Source organism: Sminthopsis crassicaudata, chromosome 6, assembly GCF_048593235.1.
Source record: "Sminthopsis crassicaudata isolate SCR6 chromosome 6, ASM4859323v1, whole genome shotgun sequence".
In the NCBI taxonomy this organism is placed as follows: Eukaryota; Metazoa; Chordata; class Mammalia; order Dasyuromorphia; family Dasyuridae; genus Sminthopsis; species Sminthopsis crassicaudata.
The window spans coordinates 112,950,088-112,974,318 of NC_133622.1; the positions used below are offsets into that span (position 1 = coordinate 112,950,088).

At 36.5% G+C, this 24,231-nt stretch overlaps 1 protein-coding gene and 1 pseudogene across 1 annotated transcript in view; both read left to right on the forward strand.

Moving 5' to 3' along the window:
• The first annotated feature begins 6,986 nt into the window (after positions 1–6,986).
• The window catches only part of ARSJ (arylsulfatase family member J), a 96,890-nt gene continuing 79,645 nt past the window's right edge, over positions 6,987–24,231 (forward strand). The window contains exons 1-2 of the mRNA XM_074276201.1: positions 6,987–7,121; positions 7,166–8,438. Coding sequence (XP_074132302.1) covers positions 8,020–8,438 — 419 coding nt within the window. The 5' untranslated portion in view covers positions 6,987–7,121; positions 7,166–8,019. The remainder of the gene's footprint in view (positions 7,122–7,165; positions 8,439–24,231) is intronic.
• Positions 16,381–23,675, forward strand: LOC141547720 (alpha-enolase pseudogene; annotated as a pseudogene).

Below are 24,231 nucleotides of genomic sequence, written 5' to 3' on the forward strand. Positions count from 1 at the left end.
TTCAAAATTATGTCATCTCTCTCTGAATTCTTCTTTCTACTTCTGTAAATGCCTTATCTGAAATACAAGGAATCAAACAATCCATTGACACTGATGATTAAAGTAGATATCTCCCTTTAGAAATATTGAGTCAGATGTTCCATTTTTCATCCTTGTATTATCTTGCTAACAGTTTTATCAATTAATATTCTTGGAATGATATGATTTGGTTGGGTTTCATGCCAAGATTTCTGCAGTTATTTTCTTCACTATTTTTCATAGTTTGTGGAACAAAGATATTCCCAATAATGTTTTTATAAATTAGTTTGTATTGTACTTAATTATAACCACTGACTTCTACTTTCCTCTGTTATTACAGAGATCAAGAGGTTGCAGTCTAAAGTCATTTGTGGGCTCTTTTGACTTTCTTTTTGTGCTAACTCTTACATTACCTAAATTTCAGTTAAAAGTAAGGATTATTTGAGAGTAGTATTTTGGTCTTTTTTCATTTCTCATTTTTCAAAATTAACAACTCATTTGAATAAATCAAGTTAAAGCCTTTGCTATTAGACAGACTTTGATCTTTCTTTTAACTAATCAATGTCATAACTCTCCTAAGAGAGCTGACTCAAATATTGCTTCCAGAAAAGCGCAACTCTTTCTAATAAGAGAGAGTTGATTTCAGATCTTTGTGGCTGATTTGCCCTAAACCCTCTCTTTGAAGAGAAGATCCATGTTATATAGATTTAAGTTTTCCTCAAGTCTAAGGATTCTTGAATTTGAACCATATTTTCCAACATATTTTTAAACCTTCCTTTCTGAGATTACAAAATATATATTGACTTTTCAGACTCTTCTAGATATATGTATACACACACACATTCACACATGTTTGTGAATATTTGTGTACATATGCATACATATTTCTGTATATGTGTGTGTGTTTATATACATATTTACAGAGCTGTGTGTGCATCTACCATGTGCTTTTTGTGTATGTATCCAAATACAACAAACTATGCTTGTTTGCCCCAGTTTCTAACCACTCCATTTTTAGTCTCCTTAACTTATGGATATTCTTCTGCTATAACCTTTTAGCTCCTCTCACGCTTTTCTATTCCACATAAAGCGAATTTTCCTTAAAGTAATTTTCCTTAAGCACTGATTTGACTATGTGACCCTCCCTTCAACCAACTACAGTGGTTGCTTATCACCTATAAAATAATATCTGACCTTTGTTGTCTAGATTTCAGCCTCACATTGACTCTGTTCCTCACTCATGGCACTCCTTCCATCAGCCTTAAGTATCATTATGGTCTGGAACAGGAAAGTATGGGCAGTGTGGGAAAAATAAAGATAGAGACTTCATTGTGAGAAATAGCAAGAAAATTAAAGGGTCTTCTACTCTCAAACTCCCATGGTTTCTGACAGGCAATCAGCAAGTATTTATTCAGCACTTATTATATGCTGATAACTGTGATAATTTAAACCTCACGGATGTAAATATAGAAATGAAATTGTCTTCAAAATGTTTACACAATATTGGAGGTGACATTATAGGTACAAGATACAGAGACAAGGTGGAAGGAAGCTCCAGAGGGGAAGACATTAGCAGTTAAGAGGATCTAAAAAAAGCTACCTACAGAAAAGAGTTAGTTGAGATTCTTATAGGAAACTAGGGAATCTAAGAGATAAAGATGAGGAGGAAAGAGCATTCTGGGAATGAGGGACAGCCAGTGAAAAGACACAGGGACAGGAGATAAAATGCCATGTACAAAAATCCCAAGTAGGCCAAAGTGGCTGGTTCATAAAAGCACAAGGATGGGAATGAAGTCTAAGAAGCTGTGAAGAGCTTGAAATGTCCAGCAACAGGATTTTTTTTTGGGGGGGGGGCGGATTCTAGAAGTAAGGAAAGTGCTTGGAACTTGCTGAATAGGGAGGTGAAATGAATACACTTGAGTTTTAAGAAAATCAAAGTAGGACTCCAGCTTTTGGGATAAGAACTCACTATTTAACAAAAAATGCTAGGAATATTGGAAAATAGTACGGCAGAAATAAGGCATTGGCCATCACCTAACACCCTATACAAAGGAGGTAAAAATTGGTTCATGATTTAGACATAAAGAGTGATGCTATAAGCAAATTAGGAGGACAAGAGATAGTCTATCTCTCAGAATTATGGAAAAGGAAGGAATTTATGGCCAAAGAAGAACTAAAGAATATTATGAAATCCAAAATGGATAATTTTGATTACATTAAATTTAAAAATTTGTATACAAAGAATAATGCAGTCAACACTAGAAAGGAAGCAGAAAACTGGGGGGAAAGTTTACATCCAAAGATTCTGAAAAAGGCCTCAATTTCTAAAATACATAAAGAATAGACTCAAATTTGTAAGAATACAAGCCATATTCCAATTGATAAATGGCCAAAGGATATTAACAGACAATTTTCAGATGAAGAAATTAAAGACATTTCTAGTTACATGAAAAAAAATGTTCTAAATCACTATCGATTAGAGAAGTGCAAATTAAGACAACTCTGAGATACCTTTCAGATTGGTAAGAAGACAGGAAATGATAATAAGTATTACAGGGGATGTGGGAAAACTGGGACATGAATACATTGTTAGTGGAGTTGTGAACTGATCCAATCATTCTGCAAAGCAATTTGGAACTATGCCCAAATATAAAATTTTGCATACCCTTTTATCCAGCAATGTTTCTACTGGGTCTGTATCCCTAAATGATCATTAAAAAAGGGAAAAGGTCCTACATGTGCAAAAATGTTTGTAACAGCCCTTTTTGTAGTGGCAAGGAACTGGAAACAGTGGATGTATATCAGTTGGACAATGGCTAAATAAGTTATGGTATATGAAAGTTCTGGAATATCATTGTTCTATAAGAAATGATCAGCTGGATGATTTCAGAAAGTTCTGGAGACATGTACATGAACAGATTTTTTAAAAATTTTATTTATAAAATTTTTGACAGTATATATGCATGAGTAAATTTTTTTATAACATTATCCCTTGTATTCATTTTTCCACATTATCCCCTCCCTCCTTCTACTCTCTCCCCTTGATGCCAGGAAATCCCATACATTTTACATGTATCTATAACCTAGATACAATATATTGTGTAAATACCATTTTCTTGTTGCAAATTAAGTATTAGATTCCAAAGGTATAAATAACCTGGGTAGATAGACAGTAGTGCTAACAATTTACATTCACTTCCCAGTGATGAACAGATGTTTAATGAAGTGAGTAGAATCAAGAAAACATTGTACAGAGCAACAACAATATTATGTGATGATCAACTCTGATGGATGTGGCTCTTTTCAACAATGAAATGATTCAGACCAATTCTAATAGGCTTGTGATAGAGTGAGCCAAGTACATCCAGAGAGAAGACTATAGGGACTAAACATGGATCACAACATAGTATTTTCACCTTTTTGTTGTTGTTTGCTTGCTTTTATTTTTTCTTTCTCATTTCTTTCTCTTTTACCTGATTTTTCTTGTGCAGCATGATGAATGTGGAAATTTTAAAATAATTGCACATGTTTACTCTATATTGGATTACTTACTATCTAAGGGAGGGGAAGATGGGGAGGAAACAATAAAATTTTTGAACACAAGATTTTGCAAAGGTCAATGTTGAAACCTATCTGCATGAATTTTGAAAAAATAAAAAGCTATTATTATAAAAAAACCAACTTCCAATCTTCTGGACTAAAAAATAAAATAAAAATGGATTGTACTGGGGAAAAACTTGAAACATTAAAAATAAAAAATATGATATTAGTTTCCCTGAGAGATGATGAGAGTTTGAACTTAACCATGTTAGAGTAGAGGGGACCTATTGACAAGGTGCTGTGAATGAAAAAATAAGATTTGGCAAAGAATTAGCCATATGAGGCAAAAGTGACAAGTGGAAAATATGTTGAGTCTGAGAAGCTTTCACAAACAATATTCAGTTGGATATGTCCAAATTGAAGTTCATGAAGTATACCAAGACAAAGGAGATTAATTTTACAACCAGTGTTCTGATAAAGGTCTCATTTCTAAACTATATAAAGAACTGTCAAATTTATAAGAATATAAATCATTCTGCAATTGATAAATGGTCAAAGGATATAAACAGACAATTTTCCGATGACAAAATTCAAGTCACTTACAATAATATGAAAAAAATGCTTTAAATCACTATTGACTAGAAAAATACAAATTGAAACAATTCTGACATATCAATTCATTCCTCTCATATTGGCTAACGTGACAGGAAAAGATAATGATAGATGTTGGAGATGTGAGGAAACTGGGAACCAATACATTGTTAGTAGAGTTGTGAAATGATCAACCATTATGAAGACAATTTGGAACTATGCCCAAAAGCCTATAAAACTGTGCATATCCTTTGACCCAGCAGTGCTACTACTGGGTGTGCATCCCAAGGAAATCATAAAGGGAAAAGGAACCAATGTGCAAAAATCCTTGTAGTAGTTCTTTTTGTGATGTCAAAGAATTAGAAAATGAGTAGATACCCATCAATTGGGGAATACCTGAATAAATTGTGTTATATGAAGGTAATGGAGTATTATTGTTCTATAAAAAATGACGAACAAGCTGATTTTAGAAAGTCCTGGAAAGATTTACATGAAGTGATACTAAGGAAAATAAGCAGAAGCAGAAATACATTGTACACAGTAATAGCAAAAATGTGACATGATCAACTATGAAAGACTTGACTCTTCTCAATGCGTCAGTGATCAGCAATCTCAATAGATGTCATCTGCATCCAGAAAAAAAGAATTATGGAGATTTAATGTAAATCAACTCATGCTATGTTCATATCTTTTTTCCTGTTTTTTTTTCTCATGGTTTTTCCCTTTCATTCTGAGTTTTCTCTCCCAACATGATTCATAAAGGAATTTGTATTAAAAAATTAATATCCAGGCATAACCAGAAAAATAAAACAATTAAACATATTTTTTAAAAATGTGGAGGGAAAAAGAAAACCAATAAATCAATCAATTGAGCATTTTAAACACCTACTATGTGCTATGTGGGCGAGTTATAAAGACAGCAAAAATCTTAAATTGTAGAGAATAGAAACAAAAGTTGGTCTTGTGGCTCCTGTAAGGGATTTCCTGGGTTAGCTATTTGCATTTTTAAAAAGATTAGTGCCATTGATGAGAGTTAGGAAAGGGGGAACCCCTTTTGGTTCAGGGCAAGGATAGTCTAGTGATGGCGCAGAGTCCCCTGTAAAGGAATTTACAGGCCTGAAAACCTGGATTGATAAAAAAGGTTTATTGTAGGGGTTGGAAGTAAGGGTAAAGGTAGAAAGAGGCCAGGGCCACAGCTGGTCGCTGGGCGGACAGGAACCCTTGGCATGGCTGATGTAAGAATACCATGTTTAGGCTCCTGAAACAAGTGGACTCCAGAGTTCCCTTTTATGATCTTGAAGGTGGGTGGAGTCCCAGGCTCCTGGCTGGTTTGGGCCAGGGTTAGCTTTGAATAGAATTCAATAAGGAAGAAGCTGTTTGTGGGGGTTGGGGAAACCTGAACAGATAGTGGGGGACTGGGAAAGCCCAAGTTAGCTCAGATCCAGTGGGGGCTGGGAAGCCCGAATAGCATTGGATTTCAGAAGGGTGCTTTTTGACCAGGATTTGTGAATTAAAGATCCTAGCTTCTTCAGCCATGGGGTTTGGGAATCAGAAAGGAATCTTAAAGGGACCTCAACCCCCATCACTATGAAGTAGTTAAATAGGAAGCTATTTATTGAACATGATCGGTGATGACTGGAAATGATACTCACTCATTCTGTGCAGCAAAAAAGGCCCTACCCAAAGCCAGAGCTATAGTGCAGCCAAAGTTTGATCTAAGAATTTCCCCTCCTTCTGTTTCCAGGCTCCTTTCTCAAGTGTTTCTCATGACGTCACCTGAGTGTCCAGCACAGTGAGGGGCTGATTCAGATGACAGGACAGGGAAATCATTCCGTATACCAAGAGAAGCATTCTATTAAAATTCAGGAAAACCAATAAAGCAAGCTTTAGGAAGGGGTTCCCCGCACCAAGCAGGAGGGGCAGCCACGGAAATACGGAGGAAGCGCTGATGGGACAGACGGGCTTCTTTGGGACTAGCCTCTTTACACATGGGCAGTGGGTGAAGTGGCGAACCTAACTCCCTCCTCAGTTCCCCACCTGGACCCCCGCCAGCACCCCTGTGAACAACTCCTTGCTCATAAGCCATTTGGTGGAACAGGGTGGAGGGATTGGAGCAGTCCCATTCTAAAAGAAGAAACTGACCTAGGGCAACCAGATCAACTATGGCGAGAGGAGAGCAGAGCTTTATAGTTTGAAACACTTATTTGAAAGAGGAAGGAGAAATGGAAAATTGGAGAAACTAGGGGCGAAGGACCCCAAGAGCCAAGAAAGGGTCGGAGAGAGTCTGATTAGGAGGTGGAAACGGATTTGGCTTTGCTAATTAGTTGTTCTTTTGCGTCTTTCTGTCGCTTCTTCCGGGGCAAGACACTACCCTTCTGCCTCCCTCATCCCCCCCCCCCCAAAAAAAAAAGAAAGAAAAGAAAAGAAAAGAAAAAAGAAAGAAAAGAAAAAAGTTTGCAAACGCGGATCTAGTTCTCCTGAGAGCAGAGGGAAGAGATAAAGAGTTTTTCTGCTTCAGAGAAGACCTGCGTGGATAAGGGAGCTTCTTGCCATCATCTCTGTCTCCAACCCACTCCCGAATCCCGATATCACCACCAAGCTACCGCCCTGGCAGAGGCACCAAGGTCCTGGGAACGGCCTCCCACCGCTCGTGCGGCACTCCCTCCACTTCCCCACTCCGGCTCTTCCTCCGCTCCCCCTCCTTCCTGCCCGAGCCAGAGGAATAGTTTAAGGCTCTGAGATTCACGGAAGAGGGGAGGCTGATGTGGGGGGCGGGAAAAGGGGCGGAGGAAATAGCCGAAAGTGCCAAATAAAAAGGGCTTCCCAACAAAACGCGCATAGCTCTCAGCCAGTACCAGCGGCTGCATCAGTAGCCAGGTGGGGGGCAAAACTGGCTGGCTCTCTGCTCTTATGTGGCTGAATCCCAGGTGGAGGGGGGAGGGAGGGAGAGAGAAAGAGAGAGGGGGGAGGGAGCGATAGAGAGAGGGGGGGAGGGATAGAGAGAGGGGGGATGGAGGGATAAAGAGAGGGGGGAGGGAGGGAGGGAGGGAGGGGAAAAGAAGGGGGGAGGGGAGAGAGAGGAGGGGAAGGAGGGAAGGAGGGGGAGAGACGGACAGAGAGACTGGGAGAGAGAGGGAGGGAGGGAGGAAGAAATAGAGGCTCATATTCCCAACCCCTCTCCTTCCCCCGACTCTTACGCCGCTTTCAGTTTACTTCCCCCTGGAGAGTGTCAAGGAATTTGGAAAAGACAGAAAGAGGGAGGAGATGCATGAAATAGTGGAGAAAGTGATCAGCCAGCCAGCAGTCCTCTTGGAACTCCAGAGCTTCAGTTGTCTGCGGCTTGCGAAATCAGCATCCTCCTCGCAATTTGGGACGAGAAGCAGAAGCTAGGACCACCTTTCCTCGTCCTTTTGCCTTCTTGGGGAGTCTGCTCTGTGGGTGAGAGTTTGTGCCTGACAATAGTCTCCCAGCTCCGTCCCGTAGCTGAAGAATGTTGGGACCGCAGCATCTAAAAAGAAAAGACCCAGCTTGCATTTGACTCCCTACCCTCTCCTTGTACTGTTTTTTAAGGAAGGTTCTGAGATTTTTGGTATTGTTCTCACTTTGGGGGAGGATGTTGGGAAGAAAATATGAAGTAGAGGAGAGAACAGTTTATTCTGACATTGCCTCCCCCTATTTTCGATCCGCCCATGCATCCCTTCAGGAAGAGGAAGACAAGTCGTTAAAGTTTGTGCCAACCCGGACAAACCCCTGCTTTCCTTCGGGCTGCACCCTGTGATCCCCGGAGTGATCTCGCATCCGCATGTGTTTGCCCAAGGTGGCGTGAAAGGCACCACGTGCGCCCAGCAGTCTCAGGGTAGGAGGGGGTGCATGGCCCCCAGGGATTTCGCGGGGCCGCCGCCTCTTCAGCCTCAGCCAGCACCTTTACAGGCGTCTGGGATCTGGCAAGGGAAAATGTTAGCTATGGGGGCGCTGACAGGCGTCTCTGTGCTCAGCCTCTTAACCTATGGCTACCTGTCCTGGGGCCACGGCCTGGAGGAGGAAGAGGAAGGAGCTGCCGCTAGAGCCCCTCAAGGTAGAGATGGGCCCGAGCCTACCCCATCCTCTACCTCTCAGCCTCATATCGTCTTCATCCTAGTGGATGACCAGGGATTCAGAGATGTGGGATACCACGGGTCAGAAATCAAGACGCCCACTCTGGACAAGCTCGCTGCCCAAGGAGTTAAACTGGAAAACTACTACGTCCAGCCTATTTGCACACCGTCTAGAAGCCAATTTATCACTGGAAAGTAAGTTGTACTGCTTTTCTTTATTTTTCACACTCTGGCCGGCCTAAACAGATGTTGAAACCTCCGAAAGGAGCAATGGAAACAGTAATGTGTAAAGACCCAATATCATCTAATTAAAGGGGCTCCTATGGTTGTCTTAAAAGTTTACTCACCTTATTCCTCTTTCTTCCTTTATCCTATACCCCAAGTAAAGAGCTTTACAATATAGGACAGAGTTATCATTTAACTCTTTGGCCACAAGTCAGAGAGCTCTAGAAGATACAAGCATTCAAAATTTTCTCTTAATAACCAAGCTCGCACAAGCTTTGCGATTATTATCATTTGGGGTATTGATGGGTTTCATCATCTAGAGTTGGGGAGATGTAGCTTGAACAGAATAGAGTTCTACCTTGAGTGGCCCTAGCTCAGAGGTCAGAAAGGAAGAACTACAAAAAACACAATTAGCTCTGAATGTGTCTTAGAATAGAAACTACATAATGAAAAAGTTTTATTTGCAAGAGCAACTGTCAAAACTCCTGTAGATGCATGCAGTGAGTGGTACATATATCAGAAAAGTCAAAGTTTGTTCTCAAGTTTTCAGCTATTTCTCAACTGTCTGGCATTTTTGTGAAGCATTAACTTATTTGGGTACAAAGTTGATGTTATCATTCTCTTAAATAGTAAAATCTGCTTTTTAAGCACTTTCTAAATCACTGTTCACTCAGTCATGTAAATGTTGCATTGTGAAGTATCCATTTGTAATTGTTACTCCATTGCTGAAGTATAAATTCAATAGTCACAAAAGTTTTGGATGCCATAGTGAGCAGTGAAACAGAACTAAACTGGAACATGAAGCACAGAATTCAGTAACTAATCAATTTTGAAAATTGCAGAATAAAATCCTCCCTTGGTTGAATCTGTTTGCTTTGTGATTTCACTTTCAGAGAACATTTTTTAAAGATTGAAATTGTTTTTGGATTTGGATCCTATGAAAGTAGCCAATATCCACTGGAAAAATCAAGTCTATTTTGTAGGAATCTATGTCCTGAAGTCTTTCAGCTTGCAACATGATTTCTACTGCTTAGCAAAACGTTAGAAACTTACTACCTCTGACAGAAAAAAAAAGAAAAGAAAATGAAAATGATGCTCATCTTTATTTATCCTTTTTTGAGAGAAAGAAAAAAAATATGTGTGGAAATTTTACTTGCACTTTGGGATCATTTTAAAAGTTAACATGTCATGTGAAAGGAGCAGAGAGTTGACTGGAAAACAAGTTCATGTACTCTACTAGCAGTAAAATTTGGTAGGTCAGGCCCCAACTTCTCTCTTATCTCTCACTAAACCTTTCCTTCTTAGCTTTTGAAATGAATGGAACATAAACTATACCAAAGTGGCCATTGTGATTTCAGATAATTGAAGGAATTCAGATCTATCCAAATAGTAAGCACTATTTATTAGCATATTGAACTATAGGAGAGTATTTTCAAAAAAGGGTGTATATTCAAGGTTCTTCCAGAGAGAACATGATGTAAGGAGAAGAATGCTGAATTTGGTGTCAAATCCTAGCTTGCTAATTACTGATGATCTGCCCTTAGATAAGTCACATCGTCTCTGAGCTTCAGTTTGTCAAATAAAAAGTTGGATTGGATGAATCATAATCAATGCTCTGAAACAAGAAAAATAAAGAACACAAAACATACACACATATATATTTATATGTGCAATATAAATTAATGATATGAAATTAAAAAGGAAAATATTTTTATGCACATATGCCCATATATAACATAAATCAATTGTAAATAAGAAAATGAATACATATGTATAAAGTATTTAAAATTCAGATATGAAACTTTAAAAAGATACCCTTTACTTAAATCCGTTAGATCTTAAGCTCTTTGAGAGCATAGATTGTTTATTTTTTGCCTTTCTTTATATTTTGAGATGTGTAGTATCTGGCATGTAATAGGTGCTAATTGATTAACTGATCAGTTTTATCATAGATCATAAGATGAGTTTAAGACAGAGCTGATAAAGAATCTTAGAGGCCTTCTCTATTTAAGATAAGATAACTGAGGATCAGGAAGGATAATTGACTTTCCAGACTTTACATAGTAATTAAGAATGTTAAAATATATATAAAAAAATTAAACTGAAATAATATTTAAATTCTTTTTATGGAATTAAGTTTTGGTTATACAGCCATCAATCCATTATCTAGCTGAAAATCTCATTTGTATACAGTGTGCCCACATAATGGAATTGAGAATGGAAAGCCCTAAACTAGTCACCCACAGCTAAATTTTACTTTTCTGTAGTCTTTGATAAATAAAGTTGAAGTTTTGCTTTTTGTTTGGTTTGGTTTTTTCATTTGCAAGTTTTTTTGGGTTTTTTCCTAAGACAATTTGCTGAAAGTAGATAAGAGTTTCCTTTACCTGAAAAAGAAATAAAGAAAGTGGTTTTGACAATCTAGTTCTGGACAACATATTACTAAAGAGGAGCCAGAAAAATATTGTCATTTATCCTTTCCACAAGAATGAATGGCAGGCTTGTTTTATGCTTCCTGATTCCTATAAAAGGAAATGGAGAGGAAATCAAAACCTAATAATTGAATTTGAATTATGCAGATGATAAATTAGGTAGGTAAAGGAATAAAAGATCCAAATTCCTTTTAGTCCTACAAAGAAACAATGTATATAAATTATTCAAGTTTAAGTTCAGTCTATCCCTATATTTAATCTAGGCTTATCGAAAGTTTCTTTGTTGTAGTAAGATCTTACCAGGTTTTTAAAATAGAAGCTGTTCTCTTCTGTTGCAAAAATCTGTAACTGATTCCAGATCCCTATAACAATTGAGAATTTTTCTTCCTGCCTATAAGGGTGAATGACTTTGGGAGTGAGTCAGTTAGCTTGTCAACAGCTATTCATTGTGAGCAGAGAACTATAATGCAGGGATAGGGAATATTAAGGAAATATAAGGTAGTGTCTCTGTTCTTGAGGGGCTGCTAATCTGTTTGTGAGATAAAGGCTGTATTGATAAAGTAGTTATATTGAATGGGACCTTCCTTCCTAGTATTTCCTGCTGGGTTTTGTCATGGCTATGATATTAAGAAAGCAACAATTTCTAAATTGACCTTCATATGCAATTCTTCTTAATAAAGAAGTAAATAAATGACTTTTTTTAAAATCAAAATTTCTCTTTAGAGGAATAAAAATATTTAACATGCAAGATTTACATGAAATAATCTTTTGTCCCAAGATGGTATCCTTGTCTTTAATTTCCTTAATGAAAATATGTTGCATTAAAAAGTTTGTTGAATTGTTGAATTATCTAATAGGAGACTAGTTCTTCCCAAATATTAATTCTGAATATTAATATTAATTTTTGAATATTAAACTTCAAGGCTCTGACAATCTACAATATGCTCACATCTGGCGCCATCTGTAAAGGGCAGAATACTTAACCCTGGGAAGTCATTTCATTTGCTAATGCCCTAGTGTTACTCTGCAGTTCTTTACATTGCAAGTCTCTCCTAATTCCCAGTGCTTCAGAGAATCCTCTGGCCACTGACCTTTTGCAGTAACCTGGCTTACCTCTTCTGAGGTCTTCAGAAGTCTTTATTTTTAGTAAGTTCAGAGATCACAATTAATTTAATTCTCAGACAACTCATAGACTTTAAGATTTTAGAAGGAGTTGCTGATCTTTATCAATGGAAGATATTTTCACACCTAGAATTCTCAGCACCAATAAAATCACAAATATAGACTCCCCTCTACTACTCCAAAAAAGGTTAAAGGTACTAAGAGTAATTTGAATTTGGAATAGTTTGGGTTACTTGGCTTCCAACAGATGAACCTTGTTAGATTGTTTTTGTTTAAAGAAAAAAATCATGAAATTAATTTATCCCTGAAATTATACATCTAGAGGTTAAAAGAAAGGTAAAAATTAGAGTATTAAATACTATACTTCAAAAGTATCAGGCAAGGATGAAATCATCTTAAAAATTTATACTGTTAAATTTTATTTCTGTCAGTATTACTGAAAAGTAGGGGGAAAATGGTCTAAATTCTATACCACACCATTTATATAAGTGGGTAGACCTAATTAAAAGAAAATTTGACTGTCACATACATACCTATATGCAGTCTTCCCACTTCTCTGATCCTTATTATATTTCAACACCCATACTCAAAAGCCTAGAACAATGTTCTTGTTGTAACAGATTACCACTACAAATACTTTTAAAAAAACTAACTTAATTTATATACTTAAATCATAAAAGGCAATAAATCTATAAGTATGTGGGTCACCTAATTTCTTTAAAAATCTAGACTGGCTTTTTGAAAGCCTCAATTTTGAGTCTCAAGTTTGAAAGTCTCAATGTATTTGGGAGAGAATAGCCTTATATTTAACTTAAAAGGCCAGCAGACAGCTCAACAGGAATGACTAGATCATCAATAATGCTTAGGAAACTACTGCCTATTCTTAATTGATCCTTTGAATTATGATCAAATAAGTCATTAGTAGGATAATTAGGATCAAAATTCCTGGTTTGACATAAATCTTCAAAAAGTAACCCTTTGAAGTGAATCCCCACTTAGATAATTCTGTCTAGTTTCCTGAATAGGTGTTCTGGAAGGTGGGTATTAATCCAGGTGCTAAAGGCTAAGAAGTTTCCTTACAAACAGTATCTCTCAAAAGATCAAAGCTAGCTTGTTGGAAGGTAAGGTCTTAGAGCATAGGTTGAAAGATTATTTTCAATTAAAATTGTGTTCCTACTTTTCATCTGGAGACTTCTGGTGAGATCTTGGATCCAATTTTGGTTTAATCCTTTGTTTCAGAATTAATTTAATTTAATATAGCTTAATCTCATGACATGTTTTGGTATAATTCTGGTTGAAATGCATATTTTACATTATTATAAATATTTCCTTAAGCTTTACTTCAAAAATTATTTTTAAAAAGTTTATTTCACCCTTACCTCTCCGTGTTTATAAATATTTTTCTTTTTTATTCTTGTAATATATTTCATAGTTAAAAGTAAATGCAATATAATTTTAAGATTAACATAATCAATGAAAACATGTCCTAATGATTGTGATTATTTCAAACAGTAATGAGAGAAGAAAGGAAGAATATATTTTATATTTATGACTTTGGAGAATTATTTGTGTTCATGGTTTGAAATTTCTGGTAAAATGCTGCTAAGTTGTAGTAGAATAAAGACAAACACAAGAAATGGGGTCCAAAGAGCTAGCAAGATTATTGGAACCAAAATCCAGATGATTAGTTATATATAATGTCAAAATTATCACAACTAAATCTATTTACACTTCTGTGTATTATATATTGTCTGTATTGGTACTATTGTTGTCTAAAGTTATCTCTATACCACCACAGCAGACTCAAACTAACTGGGAGATTCAATCTGAAAGATTAATTCACTGATACTTTATGAAGAAAAAGACACTTGAGCAGCAGATTGATTGAGCCATACTTACTGAATTTGTCTGGAAGCTCCTCTCTCCCTCTTCCCTTTCTATGAGCTGTTTTCTATTCAGAAAACTCCAGAATCACTATATCTAACCACAATCTTTTTCTCTTCTGAGCTCTGGGCCTGAATTCATCAACTGTTCATGATGTTTCTGTCTGACCATCAATCAACATTTCAAGTTCAGTAGGCCTAAAACAGGAACTCATTAACTTCCCCAATAAACCTTCCCCAATAAATTTGCTCTAGGTACCAAGATACCTAGGTATCAAGTTTTCATTTTCAAAGTCATCCTTGACTTAGTTCTTTCCTAATATCCAATCAATTGCAACATCTTTTCTTTCTCTTTTTCCCCTTTTTGATCTGATTTTTCTTGTGCATGCTTATGTTTATGTTTATGTTTAGAGCATATGTTTAACATATATTGGATCACTTGCTGACTTGGGAAAGGAATGGAGGGAAGGAAGGGGAAAAAATTAGAACACAGGATTTTGTAGGGGTAATTATAAAAAATACTGCTTTCTAGAATACTTGGATCAGTTCACATTTCCACCAATACTGCATTAGTGTCCTAATTGCTTTATATCCCCTCCAACATTTATCATTTTCCTTGTTTTTAATCATATGAACCAATCTTATAGGTGTGAGGTGATACCTCAGAGTTGTTTTATATTTTTCTAATGAAAAAGTGATTTAAAACATTTCTTCATATTCTCATAGAGAGTTTTGCTTTCTTCATCTGAAGAATGTTTATATCCTGTTCATATCATTTGGCTATTTATCAATTAGGAAATGGTTTCCATTATTATAAATTTAACTCTATATTTTTGAGAAATGAGGTCTTTATCAGAGACACTTGCTGTAAAGCTTGTTTCACATCTTTTGCTTTCTTTCTAATCTTGGTTGTATTGATTTTGTTTATGGAGAAACGTTTTAATTTGTTCTAATCAAAATTATCCATTTCACATTTTTAATGCTCTCTATTTTTTCTTAGGTCTTGTATCTGGAACTCATTTAATTTCTTTAAGAACTTGAATGCTATACTATGTGATGCATATATGTTTAGTATTGATATTACTTCATTGTCTATAGTACCTTATCAAGATGTAGTTTCTATGTGCTTTATCTGAGATAAGAATTGCAACCCTTGCTTTTTTAAAAAATTCATCTGAAGCATAACAGATTCTGTTCTATTCCTTTACCTTTACTCTACTTGTATATCTCTGCTTAAAGTATGTTTCTTGTAGATAAACAATGTAAGATTCTAGCTTTTGATCCAGTCTGCTATCCACTTCCATTTTATTGAGAGTTCAACCCATTCACATTCACAGTTAATAGCCGTGTATTTCCCTCCATCCTATTTTTGTCCTGTCTCTCCTTTTACCCTTTCCTTCCTCCATAGTATTTTGTTATCTCTATCAGTCTATCTCATCTCAATCCCTTCCCCTCTCCCCATATCCCTTATTACTCAATTTCCTTCCTTCCTACTTTCCTGTTGGATAAGTTAGATTTCCATGTTTAACTGATTGTTTATATATTATTCCCTTTTTGAGCAAATACTGTGAGTAAGGTTCAAGCAACGACCATTGCTCACCCTCCCATTTTTCCCTCCACTGTAATAGCTTTTATTGTGCATCCTCATACAAAATAACTTATCCCAATTTATCTCTCCCTTCTTTCTGAATCCAGTGAACTCTTCTTTCTCATCCCTTAATTGTTTTCATTGCCTCAAATTTACTTTCAAATTCACTATACCCTGTCTATATATATTCCTTTTAGTTGTAGTAGTAGTACAATTTTAAAGAATTTTAAGAATTACAAGTATCATGTTCCTATGTAAGGATGTAAATAATTTAACTTACTTGAATCCCTTAGGTTTTCTTTTCCCTTTTTAGGCTTCTTTTAGGTCTTGATATTGGAGATAAAATGTATTGTTCAATTCTGATCTCCTACAAAAGCTTGAAATTCTTTTATTTCATTGAATAACCATTTTCCCTTGAAATATAATTATTTCCACCAGGTATGTAATTCTTGTTTATAGCTCTTTTGCCTTCCAGAATATCATTTTCAATGACCTTATATCCTTTAAAGTTGCAGCTATTAAATCATGGGTAATCCATTTTCTTTCCTGAAGTGAATCTCCCAATGGTTTACTGAAGTGGGGTTTACTGCTTTCCTGGACTATGTTCCCCTTTTACCTAAATGAGACTGACCTTTTTTCTGATCTTCCAAGGTTCTTGGGTTAAAAAATTATTTCACTCCATCTTTTTGGTAATTCCACTGTTTCAGAACTTTTTTTGGTGTGCTATTTTATGGTTGTTTGAAGGTGAAGGTGGGAGAGTTCTATCAATTTACTGGTTACTCTATCATTTTGGCTTCCAGAAGTCTAATTCAGCCAGAAAATCTTTTTTTTTTTGTAAAAATAGTTCTTGCTTTGTGCAATTGTTATATTCTAGCAAAAGAGAATTTAAAATCAATTTGTTCAAATGAATTATCATTTTTGCTAAGTTTCATCATATAATTTTAATTATATTCTTGGGATTAGAAATGAAGAGGACCTACTAATAAAGTAAAGTAAAAACACAGAAAAGGGCTTCAGATAGTGGTCAGTTCCACATAATTTTCCTTTTTAAGATTCCTCTTTAAGATTAATAATTAAAAACACAGAATTAAATGCTTTACAAATATTTTCTCATTTGTTTTTTGCAATAATTGTAAGAGATAGGTGCCATTATTATTATTGCCATTTGAAATAGAAGAAACTGTAGCAGATAGTGTTTAAGTGATTTACGGTTACAAAGCTAGTATGTATCAGAGGAAGAAGTCAGATTTTCCTGAGTCCAGACACAGCACTATGTCCCCTGGGCCATCTTTCTACTTTTCATGAAATAATAAAAGAGTGAACAACTAGTGAAAAATATTAAGGAACTTCTAAGCTTCTCAAATAATAGAAACTATAGAACAGAAATTTATGAGTTAAAAGGGAGTCCTGAAACTTGTGAAAAAAATTAGCGATTGTTCCTATGAATAGAGATTAACAGTTAACATGGACTGTTCAGAATTGGTGCTGACTGACTTTTGGTGCTAGGTGGGCATAGCTAGGTCCCACATTATTATGGGGTTCATGGGCTCACCATTTGTCTTTTGTATTTTTGTTGTTCTACTGGCTTGCAACCAGCACAGAGTAGCCAACACTGTTGCAAATTCCTCTTGGAAAATCCTGGCATATATTGCTCTGGGTCTCTGTATTGTGCTTGTGCTTAGCTCCTCCCTTTGTGCCCAATTGAAACAGAAGTTTCAATTTCAAAACCTTTCTTGAAATTCTTCCAAAATATCTTCTGTTAGAAAGTGATTACACTCTAAATATTTATGAGTTCTGTAACTCTAAATCTACTTTATAGGCTTGTTTTGGTGTTGATCTAAGAGACATCAGGGAGAGCTCAAATAAAGACATGTCTTCTCTCTGCCATCCCACATTCACTTTTTAAATATACATTGCTTTATCAATCATGTTGGAAGAGAAAAATCAGAACAAAAAGGCAAAACCAGGAGAGGAAAAAAAGAAAAGGAAAAAGTAAACAGAGCATGGTGATTTACATTCAGTCTCCAATAAACAATTCTTTAAGACAATGTTGCCCTCTTTTTGTGGTGGCAAGCAACTAGAAATTGAGTGGATGCCCATCACTTGCGGAAATGGCTGAATAAACTAGGGTATATGAATGTAAAGGAATATTATTGTTCTGTAAGAAGTGATAAATAGACTTATTTCAGAAAAGCCCAGGAATGAACTGATGCTTAGTGAAGTGAGTAGAGCCAGGAGAACATTGTACACAATAGCAACAAGATTGTGTGATGATCAACTATGATAAACTCAGCTCTTCTCAGTAATATAGTGATCTAAGACAATTTCTTCTGTATCCAGAGAGAGAACTATAATGACTAAATGCAGGTCAAGAAATGTTTCATTTTTTCCCTCTCCCTTTTGTGCTGATTTTTCTTTTCTAACATTACTAATATGAAATACATTATAAGTGATTGTACATGTATAATATATATATATGTATATCAGATTGCTTGTTGTATTGAGGAAGGAGGGAGAAAGGGAAAATGGATGTTGACATTTAAGTCTCCCTCTTGGCATAGCTAGAGCCCTTGGCCTCTGTTCTCTGCACCCAGAGAAAGACGCCCCATCCAGAAATTCACATGCCTGTTCTCTAGATCCAGATCAAAGAGATCATTGACCCTCATGAAAACCCCACTGTTGAAGTGGATCTCTGCACAGGAAAGGTCTTTTCTGAGCTGCTGTGCCTAGTGGTCCTTCTACTGGCATCCATGAGGCCCTACAGCTTGAAGATAATGATGACCCACTATTTGGGGAAAGATGTCTCAAAAACTGTTAAGCATATCAATAAATATATTGCCTTGATCCTGACTTGATAAATGGCATTGACAATAAATCTAAATTTGGTACAAATGCTATATTGGGAGTGTTTCTGGCTGTTTGTAAGGCTGGAGCTGCTGAGAAAGGTGTCTCTTTTTACTACCATATTATTGACCTTGAAGCCAATGATGAAGTCATCCTGCCAGTTCCAGCAGGCTCCCATGCTGGTAATAAGCTGGCAATGCAGGAGTTCATTATTCTCTTTGTTGGAGCAGCAACCTTAAAGGAGGACTTGTGCATTGAAACTAAGGTTTACCACAACCTGAAGTATGTGATTAAGCAGAAGTATGGACAGGATGTTACTAACATAGAGAATATGGGTAGCTTTGTTCCTAACATCCTAGAAAGAAAAGAAACTCTGAAGCTAGCTACTAAAGAATGCTATTGGTAAAGTTGGCTATAGTGATAAGGTTGTAATTGGCATGGGTGTTGCTGCCTCAGCGTTCTTCTGATCTGGGAAGTTTAACTTGGACTTTAAGTCTGCTGGTGATCTCAGCAGTTACATCTAGTTTTCACCTAGTGGTTCTATTGAAGATCCATTTGACCAGGATGACTGAGAAGCTTGGAAGGATTACATTGCTACTGCAGGTATTTAGGTAGTAGGGGATGATCTCACAGTGACCAATCACAAGTGCATTGAAAAGGCTGTGAATGAGAAAGCCTGCAACTGCCTCCTACTCAAAGTGAACCAAATTGGCTCTGTGACTCTCCACACATGCAAGCTAACTAGTCCAAAGGGTTGGAGTAATGGTTCCCCATTGTTCCAGGGAGACTGAAAATACATTCATTGCAAACCTCTACTGGACAGATCAAGATTGGTGCCCCCTGCCAATCTGAGCATCTGGCCAAGTATAATTAGCTTCTTAGAACTGAGGAAGAGCTGGGCAACATGGCTGAATTTGCTGGATGGAACTTCAGAAAACCTCAGGCCAAGTAAACTCCTTGGCAGGGAGGCTTCCAAGCTAAGAGCTAGCAGGCACCGGTCACCTCTTAGAAGTCTGCTCCCATACTAAGAATAGGCTATGCAAGTACTAGGCTAGTTTTGTTCTAGGGGCAGGGGCCTCTACTGTTTAACTTCCCTCTCTCTTTCACCTTTCTGTGATGTTCTCATTGCTTTATTAGAACTGTCTTCTTAGAGATTGCACCTGATCATCTGCATCTGATGCTCTATCAGAAGACTTTATTGTCTTCTGACTGGGTTAGAATGACCTATTCATACCCTCACCCTTGGTGTTGATATGTGGAGCTATATACTTGTAATGCAGCCCCATTAAGCCCAGGCCAGATCCTTAATGGCTTTTATGTGCATAATAAAAATATTCAGTAACCCATTAGGGGAAAATAAATCTGAAAACTATCTTTACATGTAATTGGAAAAATAAAATAATATTGACATAAAAAGATAATAATGTGCCACTCAATAGAATCACTTGTCACATCTACAATATTCAACAGCAATGAAATCAGTTCCAAAATGAATAAGAAAAATTCAAAGCATTCTATGCTGAGGTAAATTTCCTAAAGCTCAAAAGAAATGCATTGTATTTCTCTGTTAACAGCAATAGGAGCAAGTTGGATAATTGTTTTTATTTTAAGAAACTAATCATCTTTTAAACCCTTCCATATGATAGTCATCTTCATGTTTCCCTAAAAAAGGAACTCACTAAAAAAAAGTGTATGAGAATGCTTGTGGAGATCAGAGCCTTACTGGCCCCTGCTGTTGGGTTCAGTGCCAAAATGTTAACAGCTGTGGAGACATTAAGGACAACTTCATTGAGATGCAATGTGTCAGAATTCCCCCTTAGTATTGAACATGTAGCCCAACATCTGTGGACTTGATCATGCTAAACCAAACCCTTTTTTCCCCTTAGGCTTTTTAAAAGATCAGACATTATCCCATCCTGGCCAATTGCCTACTAATTCAAATTGTTTTCCTTCCTTTATACAAAGGATATTAATTCTTTTAGAATTTTCAAGCATCTACAATTGCTTTATTAACTGTCTCTTTTCTCAGGTTTCCTTTACTTTCTCAGGAAACTCTGTTCAGATAACTGTTTTTGTCACAAAACTATGACTGCTAATTCATGAAGGTTTAATGTCTCTGTCCTCTCTCCTGTTTCTTATGCACGAGCATTGTTTCTCCCAGCCAGTTTCTCAACCATTGACTTTCTTGCTCCCATGACTCATTGTTAGAGGAACTTGCCAGCTCACAGCTGTTTGCCTCTAGTAGGCAGAAGGATTTATTTGATGGCTGAACTTAAAACTCAGTTTAATTGAGCTTAAGAATAATTTTCCACAGTGTTACTGACTTCTTCTTGTTGAACATTTGAGATCTTGTTGAAATGGAGGTAAATTTGGAAGCTTACAAGTCTGTTTTCTTTTCTCACTTGTACAGCAAAACTTTTATTAAGCTCCTGCAACATGCAAGGCACTGTACTGGCTTGAAAATGGGACTACAATGATTTCTTGAAACACAGTCTCTCCCTTCAAAGAGCTTAAGAGATCCATTATGGTAGTGTGGTGTCATGAGTAGAACTTCTGCTTAAGGCAAAGGCCAAATGCTATGATAGAAAGAATATTCACTATATCAGAGGACCTAGTAGGAGCTTATAGTGGATAGAATGCAGGGTTTGGGGGCAGGAGTTCAAATGTGATCTCAGACACTTACCTTGGGTAAGTACCTGCTATGCTTATTTTCCTTGACTGTAAAAATAGGGATAATAATATCTACCTTGAGAGGTTGTTGTCAGGATCAAATAAAATATTTGTAAAATAGGTGCTTAGCACAATGTCTAGTACATATAATGAGCACTATATAAATGCCAGCTATTATTGTGATTATTATCGGAAAGACATACGTTCTAATACTACCTCAGACACCAACTAATTATGACTGAGTGACTTAGCTTCTAGGCCCCTTGTTTCTTCATTTATAAAATGAGTAAGCTGTTAGACTAAAATTTGTTGTTGTTGTTGTTCAGTTATTTCAGTTTTATTCTTGAATGATTTCCCATTTCCTTCTCTGGCTCATTTTGCAGATAAGGAAACTAAGTCAAACTAAGTTAACTGACTCGTCCAGGGTGACTTAACTAGTAAATGTCTGAAGCCAAATTTGAACTCAGAGAGCATTCTATGCACTGTGTGGTGCCATTTCTCTCTCTGCCCTTAGATAATCTGGACTACTTCTTAGTTATGGCCTGAAATCAAGTCCTGCTTCACGCACATTTTAACCATATGAGCTGGAACAAGTCACTTAGCCACTGTGTCCCAAAGACCATAGACTGTAGAATGGCCACTGATCTGAATTAATTACTGAAATTTTTCTCCCTGGAAGTTTCCTTTTCCTATGTTAATAATGGTTCTATCTTCCCTTACCACTTCAATTCCCCCAAATACAATACATGTATTAAAGTAATAGTCAATAAGCATTTATTTAAGATCTACTACTATGTGCTACACATGTAGATGAGATTCATATAAGTTATATAATTCATGCGAAATATAAATTATATAAAATCATATATAATGATATAATTGAGATTCAATATTTGTTTTCAAAGAGTATTAAGGGCAGTGGATTAAGAAGTGAGACAAGGAAGATGTATATACTTATAAATTCATTATAATGCAAATTTGGGGATTATAAGTGCACACAAAAAAGTAAAAAGAGATTTAGATGGGGAAGAAAATATTTTCAACTTGGAGTTTTGAAGAGAGTAGAATTTAAACTTACCCTCGAATGGCGAATAGAATGATAATAATTATGATGAAGATGCTGGACATTCCACGCATAAGCTAAAGGTTGGACAAATGCATAGAGGAAGAAAATCTTCAGAGATGTTTGGTGTAGAATGCAGAATTCATGAAAAACAGTAGAATGAGATTAGAAGCCAGCCTCCCACCCACTACTTCACAAAGTGATAGACATTCCACAGGAAAGCATCAGCAAATTAATATTTCTTAAAAAAAAATCAAAGATTTTATTTTGTAAAAATAATTTAGAAAACAGTCCTTGTGGACAAATGAATATCAAATGATAACATGTTGAAGTCTGAATAATGAATTTTTGAACTGTGCTAAGAAATTTACATGTATTATCTTGTTTGATCCTGTCAAAATCCTGAGAGGTAGGTCCTATTATTATTCCCATTTTACCAAGGAAGAAACAGACAGAAAGCAGTTAAATGACTTACTCAGGGTCACATAGCTAATAATTATCTATGGTCAGCTTTGAACTCAGGTCTTCCTAACTCCCAACTTAGCACTTTACCCACCACACTACAGTTGCCTCTGTTCCACTTCATAAAATAGAGAAAAGGTAAGTTATGCAAAGGAAAAGCTGTATGGAATAGAATTGGCTTCTATGTCAGAAAGATCTAGGAATAAATCCATCTTGTGATATATGTTGGCTATGTTACCCTGGTCATTCTTAGTGAATTCAAGCAAGATCCTAGGACTAGATGGTACATATATGTATGAGTAAGAGAAACTCCTCACAAACAAACAAAAAATACCCAACTTCATTGAAAAAATATAGGGTTTAGGAAATTGGGGGAATCATTAAAAATGGTACTTCTGAAAGCCAAGATGATGGAATGAATAGTAAATCCCCGTAACTCTCCCACATTCACTTTCATTGTGCTAAAATAGCACACAAAGAATACATCCAGCCATTCTGGAGAGCAATTTAGAACTATGCTCAAAGAATTATCAAACTGTGCATATCCTTTGATCCAGTAGTGCTACTACTGGGCTTATATCCCAAGGGAAAGGGATCTGTATGTGCAAGAATGTTTGTGGCAGCCCTCTTTGTAGTGGCTAGAAACTGGAAACTGAGTGGATGCCCATCAATTGGAGATTGACTGAATAAACTGTGGTATATGAATAGTATGGTATATTATTGTTCTGTAAGAAATGACCAGCAGGATGATTTCAGAAAGGCCGGAGAGACTTACATGAACTGATGCTGAGTGAAATGAGCAGGACCAGGAGATCATTATATACTTCAACAACAATACTATATGATGATCAATTCTGATGGACGTGGCTGTCTTCAACAATGAGATGAACCAAATAAGCTCCAATAGAGCAGTAATGAACTGAACCTGCTACACCCAGACAAAGAACTCTGGGAAATGAATATGAACCACTCCATAGAACTCCCAATCCCTCTATTTCTGTCTGCCTGGATTTTTGACTTCTTTCACAGACTAATTGTACACTGTTTCAAAGTCCAATTCTTTTTGTGCAGCAAAATAAGTGTATGGACATGTATACATATATTGTATTTAACTTATACTTTAACATATTTAACATGTATTGTCAACCTGCCATCTGGGGGAAGGGGTGGGGGGAAGGAGGGGAAAAGTTGAAACAAAAGATTTTGCAATTATCAATGTTGGAAAATTACCTAAGCATAAAATTTTTGTAAAAATTAAATTAATTAATTAATTGATTAATTTAGAAATAAATAAATAGCATACAAAATAAATCCTGGAACAGCAGTACCAGTAAAAAGATGGAATAAAACAATCTTTGAACCCAAGATATTTGGAAGATTTACAGGAAAGATCTGTCTCACTCAAGTAATAGGGAAATCCAGGACAGGACGCATTCTAGTAAGCCAGCAGCAAGTCCCACCTGAGAAAACCATTGGGAGATTGTGAGCTTTAGTGCAGTAGAGCAGACCCACCAGGACCCTTTATTGTCTGTCTTAGTATAGCCAGGGGAATGGGCAGACTCCAACTCTGAGAACAACCTCATACTTTAGTGTAGCCACTGGGAAATAGGCAGCCTCCAACAGCCAGATCGCACTATTTCAGTATAGCCCCAGGAAAACACAGAAATATCCAAAGGCCTCAGCACATGCCAGACACCAGAAT